Source organism: Clinocottus analis, unplaced genomic scaffold (assembly GCF_023055335.1).
Source record: "Clinocottus analis isolate CAN_PGR_092001 unplaced genomic scaffold, fCliAna1.0.p SCAF_27, whole genome shotgun sequence".
NCBI lineage: Eukaryota > Metazoa > Chordata > Actinopteri > Perciformes > Cottidae > Clinocottus > Clinocottus analis.
This window is the reverse complement of record NW_027176009.1, coordinates 2,882,516-2,891,370: the sequence shown is the minus strand read 5'-3', so window position 1 is coordinate 2,891,370 and position 8,855 is coordinate 2,882,516. Positions and strand designations below refer to the sequence as shown.

The 8,855-nt window shown below is 43.6% G+C and overlaps 1 protein-coding gene across 1 annotated transcript; it reads left to right on the top strand.

Moving 5' to 3' along the window:
* The first annotated feature begins 2,617 nt into the window (after positions 1-2,617).
* Positions 2,618-7,836, top strand: dusp5 (dual specificity phosphatase 5). Its single transcript, XM_068592574.1, has 4 exons — positions 2,618-3,087; positions 3,995-4,134; positions 4,840-5,059; positions 7,065-7,836. The coding sequence occupies exons 1-4, from the start codon at positions 2,724-2,726 to the stop codon at positions 7,469-7,471; spliced, it is 1,131 nt and encodes a 376-aa protein (XP_068448675.1). The 5' UTR covers positions 2,618-2,723; the 3' UTR covers positions 7,472-7,836.
* Positions 7,837-8,855: the final 1,019 nt, after the last annotated feature.

Sequence of the window (8,855 nt, the reverse complement as noted above, 5' to 3'; positions counted from 1 at the left end):
CTTGTTATTCCCTTCAGGAGTAACTCTTATCTCGTGTTACATGACAACATTAGCGCACGTGAAAACAACAGGCCGTGATGTTGTGAATAAGATGTCATTACGTAAGTTCACTTGCATACTTGATGTAGACTCGATATATGTTGCGTACATTCCCACAGAATGTGAATGTAATCCACAGTTAAATCAGCATGATTATTATGTGTTATCAGAGGTTCGGTGCAACTAAATAAAATACTATTTTAAATAGTAAGTTGACATTTATCTATAACGAGGATCATATTAGACACACATCGATTAATCACCTCATTATTTTTTTTATTTAATCGTTTGGCCCATGCAGAATGTCAGCAAAAAGGAAAAAAATCTCTTCATTTGCAGAAGTTCCCCGAGCCGATAATGACTTCAGTCCGAAACCCAGAGTTATGAAAAAATAAATTGAAAAACGTAAATCCAAATTGACCTTTTGCACTTGTGACCTGATGACATCACCACATAGATGACACACTTTGTGAACACACACTGCGTTTGACACAGTTACGGCTGAGGCAATAGTCCTAATAGCAGACCAGCTGACGACAGGACTCTGTGCAGGCAGGATTGTGGCTGGCTTAAAATTCGCCTGCCTGCTTCCTAAATATATTAGCGATACTACAGAGCCACTGATATACTGAGGCAATCCTGTTAGAGAGACGTGAATGAGCTCAAACCATTACTGTTAGAGCGCAGGAGGAGAGGGAAAGAAAAGGGTTGAAAAGAGAGAAAGAAATAGAGGGCAGATATGTTGAAATAAACGACTGCAGCGAGAAAGTTTACCATTATTTTGTTTATCTGGCTCATCTGAAGCTACTGTTGTTATTTACAGCTGACACTAACAAACCCCATAATTCAATGAGTGCTCGGAAAGGGATGGTGGGCCTCCCCGCTCATCAGCCATGATGTCACAAACCCAGATTAGACTGGACCATGTGGCACGCTGCCTGCTGTCCCTTTAATCCTCAACCACCATCCATCGCCAGGCGTCTGTCTGTCTGTATATCTGTCTGTCTGTATAGCCGTATATCTGTCTGTCTGTCTGTATATCTGTCGGTCTGTATATCTGTCTGTCTGTCTGTATATCTGTATATCTGCCTGTGTGTGTTTTCTTCTCACTGGTCTCTTTCCATCTGTGTCTGTCACTGTGTCTGTCTTGCTGTCTATCCATTTGTCATAATTCTGCTCTGTTGTTCAGTGCCTCCCCACACTGTGTTGCTCTTATCATTCCTACGCATTCATGCAGAATAAACAACATGATGTAACACATTATTTGTTGGACTCATTTCACCAAAGAGGCTTTCAGTGCCTCTTGTTTAAACTATGTTTAGACTACATTTTAAGCCTGGTTTGGCCTTTGAACCTTGATCTTTTGTCACAGTCTAAGTAGGAAACAATCATTTCAGTACATTTCAGTATGTAATGGGTCAGAGATCTCATTTAAATATGTTAGGTAAAGCAATAGTTCAACATTTTAGAAAATAAGCTTCACTTCATAGCTGAAATTTAGATGAGATGACTGAAACCACTCTTTTACTCTTTTGGTGAATTCTAAATGTTTCAGTTGAAATAAGAGCTAAAGTTACATATTTACAGTGAGTCCTAAGAGAACCCAAACACAGTCCTGCACTGCGTGTTAGGATTGACTGTTGTCATGTGAGAACATGCAGTGTGACGTCTAAACCTGTTAATTCATTTGGGGGATTAGGCTTACATGCTGAGGGATATAAGGCATGTTCACTGGCCTATGGGAAGCGGAGGTTAGCGGTCGCTTTTGTCAGCTACTTGTCGTCCAGCCACTGAGCTCTCCCCGAAAGTCCTCATAATACTGAGTACATGCAGGATTATTAATAAGTAGCCTGAACAAAAACAAAACAAATAATCTTTAGGGATTTACAGTACTCGGGGTGTGTTACTTACTATGTTAACATCAGTAATTATATGGCATTTTTATTTGCTATTATATCATTGTAAATGTTCTTAAAAGACCTTACATGTAGGCAAAACCAGAAACTATCATAATAATTAATTCATTGTTTAATGCAAAACATTCCCTAGTTTCCTGCTTCCTAATTGGGAAGATTTTAAGCTTTTCTCTGTTTTGTCGTATTTCATAATCTTCTGACGTTTTCAGGACCCATGAGTAATCAGAGAGTCAACGGAGTAATAAATGTTCAAATCAATTGGGTCTGTGTCAGTCATAATTTATATGGCATCCCTATTCGTGTTACACTTTCCATTTGTATTTGTAAATGCCATAGTATTACGTGCTGTAATCAGACCTTTCTTAGTCCGGAGGATGTCCATCATTGTTTGCAGTCTTATCAAAGCACTCTGCTTGTATGCTGGGAGCTGAAAGTGAAAGGACTGGTGCACGGTGCAGGACACGCAGTGAGTAATAGTTGAATCAAACCCACTGCAGTATCGGGGTTTTTATTTACCAGTATACCAGGGGTGGAGTCACGGGCCAGTCATCGATGTGGGCGGGCCTTTCTGCTGCGCTCACACCTCGCCGGTGTCCATATATGGTTCGTGACGTCACGCGCCGGAGGTCCCGTTCACATAAAACCGACTGGCCGGAATCCCCTTGGAGGACATGTAGACACAGGCGCGTACGGGAGTCCTCGTGTCCGCCGTCTCGGAGTAAGCCAGTCGAATTCTTTAGGCAATAACAACCACTCACCTGCGTCAACATGAAAGTATCCAGCGTAGACTGTCGGCGTCTGAGGAAGATCATCCGGAAGGAGAGCGGGAGCTGCCTTATTGTGGACTGCAGACCGTATCTCTCATTTACGAACTCCAACATCCAAGGCTCCGTCAATGTCAATCTCAACTCAGTGGTGGTCCGCAGGTCCCGAGGAGGGCCGGTGCCTCTGCACTTTGTCATCCCGGATGAGCGCTCCCTGCTCCGGCTTCGGGAGGGGAGCATATCGGCTATCGTAGCTCTGGATGACCGGACGTCCCACTGGCAGAAGCTGAAAAAGGACAGTGTAGCACAAATAGTAATAAACACTCTCGCTCATCTAGCGAACGGGACGAACATCTGTTTCCTCAAAGGTGAGAGCTTCGTGACATTAAACTGTTTGTAATCCAGAGAGGGAATATCGTTCGGTTGCTGTTTCAGGAATAGGATGGATTGTAATCGTATGCCAACACGGAGATTTACAGCTTAACGATTTTATATTTAGCGATTTGTATTTATTTCTAAGAGGGCCTTTTAATCAAACACACTTCGTGTAGTGTACGCCCACGCCTCGGCTGTCTTCTCTGCCCCACAAACGCAAAAGTAGTAGCAAGTCATATTGTATTAAATCTTTATGAACTGCAGGCTGGGAGGCATAACATGAATGATTGTCCACTTGGTTTCTGAGAGCTATTTCATCTTCAACCCATATGTTTAAGGCCCAACTGTGTGTTTCTGACATTTTATTTTTTATTTTGAATTAATCAAGATACATTGAAGTCACATCTCCCTCATTATCATTCTCGCCTGTGTTGAAAGCTGCTTACATTCTTCTCTCACTTCTTGGAGAGACCAATGCTCTGCGTGCGTCAACGGAGCGGATGAGTCAGTGTGAGAGAAACGCAGGCAAATTGGTGGCGCAATGAGTTTCACTGATAACAAAAAAATTAAAAAAGGAAGAAAGAAAACCCAAATTACCATTTTCTGTTAGCTGAATAAAACCACCGGGGTTGTGGTAATGTGTTGAAACACCTCCATTTCCGTCTGTCACCTCTGCGTCCCCAGGACGTTAACAGGATTACCGGTCATTAATTAAGCGCTTATAATAAGGTTATACATGTTATAATCCGCTGCTGAGACATATTTCATGAAACGCTGCCATTTTACAAGACGTTCAGGCCAATGTGTGTGTTTTGTGTGTGTGTGTTTGTTGGGGGAAGTAGAATTATTGTAAACTTCTTTATTACCGCGTGTGCTCACGGTTTTCCCCCCTTCTTTCAGGAGGATACGAGAACTTCCACTCTCAATACCCTGAACTTTGCACTGAGGTGAAAACCATCGACCAGAGCGGAACTGAAACCGAGAAAAGAGTCAACAGCAACAGCGAGAAGCTTTCTCACCGCAAACCAGATTACGATCAGGTACGAAAACACCCTTCCCAGCTCTGTGGGCCTTCTGCCTTTACTCCCCCCACACATCCATCCCCGGACAGTTTTTTATTTTTAACCTTATCTAAAAATAAAAATATATATATAAATCCACACATCCAAGTCCTGCTGACATCAGAGAGATTTATATTTGGCATCAGCCCATCAAAACATGTTCTCATCATACATGATATTCTCTGACCTTCACCGCTCCCCAGACATCTCAGATTTGAGGCCGTGATGGGCAGCTGACACCCCGTAGAGAAAAACTCTCTTTTATCTCTGACCTTTCTTCTGTCTCCTTCACTGCCCAAACAGAAAGCATGTGGCAGCTGGCTCCACATCTCAGAGAACGCTCTATTGTGTCTGGTTGACATATTGTGGGTTATTAAATTTAGAGGTTTACATAATAGGTGAAATCCACCCATCGTACAGCCCCATGCATCCGGGTGCGTTTTGTCTGCAGCTGAACGTGCTGTTCTGCTCTGCAGCTTACAGTATAGTGAGCTGACAGGTGTGTGGCTGTTGTGGCTCTGCTAATTTTCTAGATGTGGATTATTGGTGGATTAAAGCAGATGCATTCAAATTTGGGGTCCAGTTTTATGTCTTGTTAGGGGGCTGTGAAATCACACTGTGTTTTCTGTATATTCTATTCCTTATCTGCATGAACTGACGCCTCCCTCCCCCTCTTCCTCTCAGGGTAAACCTGTCGAGATCCTGCCTTTCCTCTACCTCGGTAGTGCCTATCACGCCTCCAGACAGGACTATCTAAGCGACCTTCACATCACAGCCTTGCTCAACGTGTCGCGCAGGGACCAGCAGCCGGCTAAGGGCCACTACGACTACAAGTGGATCCCAGTGGAGGACAGCCACATGGCCGACATCAGCTCCCATTTCCAGGAGGCCATAGATTTTATTGGTGAGTTGGAGGAAATTAAAAACTGTTTCCGTCGAGAGCGTTCACACTCCTGGGTTTGCCTCTGAATCTGAATACAAAAAAAAGATCACCAAATAGTTCAGTCATTCAAACGAGCCAGGGAAATAAATATGTTGCCAACAATTTAAGTAATCTTAAAGATTACAACAACAACTTAAGTAATCTCCTCTAGGTGTGTTTATTTTTGAATTGCGTGCTCAAATAAACCCCCTTTGTTAAAGCCTCACCTGCCACCATCACAAATAGAGGGCTATAAACTGTAATCAGTTTATCTGGATCGCCTGCCTTCAATCCTCCACCAGCATATCCAGCCAGCCAGCTTTCATTCATTCAGGATTTGCTCTCATCCCCTCCAACCCCATGTCTCCTTCAACCCCTCGCTCCCTTCCTCCCCAATCATCTTGACTTGAAAAAGACACTCCCATGTCGTCATCGCCTCCCAGGCCTAATCTCGGTGGCTTACTCTGACGGGTGTGGCCAGTCAGTGTGACAACTGGGTGAGCTGTCCGAGTTTAGTAATGGCTGGGTGGAGGAGGTTGGGGGCTGACACACACACACACACACACACACACACACACACACACACACACACACACTCACACACAGTTGTTTATGATGGTTGGCTGGAGGATGAAAGCCAGTTGACTGACACATAATGAGAGAGCATATATTGGTGGTTGCTCGCAGGTGGGAATCATTGACAGACCCGAGGGCAGCGGGGCAATGAATGTGTTACAGAGGAAGAGAAAGTGTGTGAGAGAGGAGAGAGGTGCTGGATAATAACTGCAGCAGGAGAAGATGTACATAGTGTGCTATTGGCTATTTATAGCCAGGCACAACCAAGGGCGAAGCTCACCCAAGAGTAGCTTGGCCAGCCAGTAGTGCTATTGCTGGTATTGTTCATTGTTTGCGGATGCAGCCTACATTTAGGGTGTCAGCCCATTTATTATTACATAAGGCCAATAATCGTTGCAGTGGCGGGTTGAGTCCTGCAGGTTCTGAGAGGGCACCCGATTATAAACGCAGTGCACGCAAATAATAACCACACTGCAGTTGGCCCCTCCAAACAAAAATCAATCACCAATCAGAAACCCTTTTGACCTGGTTACTGATGCACAGTGAGGGTTGAGATGATGCATATCATTGATCCCCTGTTGCCGTCACTCCTTCTTTTCACCCCACCAGCCGCCACGCAAATGGGAAAGAAGTGTTTCTACTGTTGTAAATGTTTATATTTAGTGTATAAAGAGGGAGAGAGAAGCATAGGTGTCTGCAGTGGCTTCTAAGTGGAACCAAGTGTCTGTAGGTGGATTACATTTGCACACCAGACAGACAGAAAAGGAGACGTGTAGGTGTTTGCGGTAGTTCTAGAAATTAGCTAAATCTTGAAATGTGTCTCGACTGACACTTGTAGATGACAGAAAGTAGATATCTGAGTGGGCCTTCGAGCACACAGATAGGCATGTAGGAGTGCTGCAGCTCTAAATTTGAACAGCCGTCTATGCAGTAGCACCCAGCGCCCCCACAGCAGTGTGGGAGAAAGAAAGTCTCATCTACAGCTGCACTCTGTGACTCAGACAGGCCTCACAAGTGTCTGTGCGTGTCCAACTGAAACCAGTAGAAGATGTGCGTATACATTTCCGTGCCCCTACAAATGAGGTGCACGGACAAGGTTGATTGTGTTAGAGGGAAAGACGCTACGCATGTGCAGACAAGTGTTTGCATTACTTAGTGAATGGGAGTGAGGAATAGGCAATGATTACACTGTTAAAATGAAAATTTATCATTCACTGTTTCAAACTCACTGTTGATTTATTGCAACTTCTCCACCAACATAACTTGACTTTTAAAATTTAAATGACACATGTGAAAAATGAAAAAAGGGAATGCAAGGTTTGATTCAAATACTTTTTTAAATGGTCAGAAGGGGCCACCATCTCACCACAGATCATTAACTTGGCTTCTCTTCTTCTTCTTCTCTTTCCAGATCACGTGAAGCAATCGGGCGGAAAGGTTCTGGTCCACTGCGAAGCGGGCATCTCCCGCTCACCTACCATCTGCATGGCCTACATCATGAGGACGCAGCAGCTGCGGCTGGATGCGGCCTTCGACATCATCAAGCAGCGCCGGGCAGTCGTCTCACCCAACTTCAGTTTCATGGGTCAGCTGCTGCAGTTTGAGTCGGAGGTCCTCTCCATTGCCCCGGCTCACGCCGCCACGCCTGAACCTGCCACACCCTGCGCCCAGGAGTCCGCCTCCTTTTTTGCCAACGACTTCAACGCCACCTTTAACACCAAAAACTTTGAGCCATCTGTGTTCACCCTCCCTACCTCTTGCCTGCAGTCTCCGGTCCACCACCAGTTCACACTGAGCCCAATAACCGCACTGCCTTAAAATGAATTGTGACTGCTTGTAGTCTTACTTGAAAACATAAATAAAGAGTAATGGTCTCTCTGTGCCTGGTGGTGAAACCAGAAGAGCAGATCGAGAGAAACAGAAGATCCAAGATAATAGTATTCACTTCATGAGACTTGAAAACTATGGGCGATAGACATCGATGGTATTCTCCTGTCTTCTGAACTGCTATGATGAAACCACACGCGAGAGTGATGAACTGCAATATACATGCCTTAGGTTGATATTGTGATTTATGCCTATTCACAAATACAGTCAGGCGTTTAAACCTAATTTATTTAAAAATTAAAGTCTGTCTGTCTGAATTTTTTCAATCATGTGGATGTTAATATGTGTTTAATAAATGTTTTCACCACAAAAATAACTTTGTTGTGACGTCCTCATTCTAGCATGTTGTTTATAGGGTTACAGGCTAACTGAAAAACTCAAACCGGATTACAAGTGGACTTTTTTCCAAGTAATTTATTGCAGGACAATCACTCAAACAACATGGCCGGGGGAAAACCAATGAGTGTTTTCGTGCACATTGGCATCCTGTTTGTTCTGAACCGTATCCTGGTTTAGATCGTATCCAGGACATGATGATTACATGCGACATGAGAAACCTGCTAACCCGTAAAAGCAACACTTCATCGTGAAACTGAACATTTAAAAAAAAATCTAAATCAAATTCCACAAAATGTGCATCTGGAAAATAAAACAAGTCAAATGGAAATAAGAGGCATGAAGCTATAATCAAATACTGCATCCCAGTATCGTGGTTTCTATCAGAGGACTCCAGATAGCGTTTCCAGGTTTCTGAAATATCGATGTTTACATGCGCAACAATAAACCAGGACAGGCACAAATACAGCGGAAGAGGCAACAGTGACACCTGCAGCGACAGAGACAGACAGATGACTAGATTCTTCATCATTTGCAACCCATTGCAATATAAACACAATATTCATGGTAACAAATTAAACCCAGTCAAGGGTTAAGCATTTCAGTCGCTATTTTAAAAAGATTGGCAATCAAGGATAAAACATGCAGTTCTGTGGATTATAAGTAAACAGCGTTCTTTGTCGATCAATACGATTTTTCTTTGACCATCGTTTTCTCCCAGTTAGACACTTCTCGTAAACTACTAAAAGCTACCGACTCTTTTCTGTCTTTGGCGCCTAGAAGACAGGCAGCAAGACTGTACCAGCTGTACAAATGGGGAGGTAAGTACATGGCAAACATGTCCAACATATTATTTGCACATAAAGCCATGAGACCAAAGGTTGAAGACGCAGTGCTGTTGTCAAGTTTAGTTTTCTATTGTCTAATATTGTATTGTTAATGTATCTACCACGCCTCAATTAGTATTATGGTTATTGCT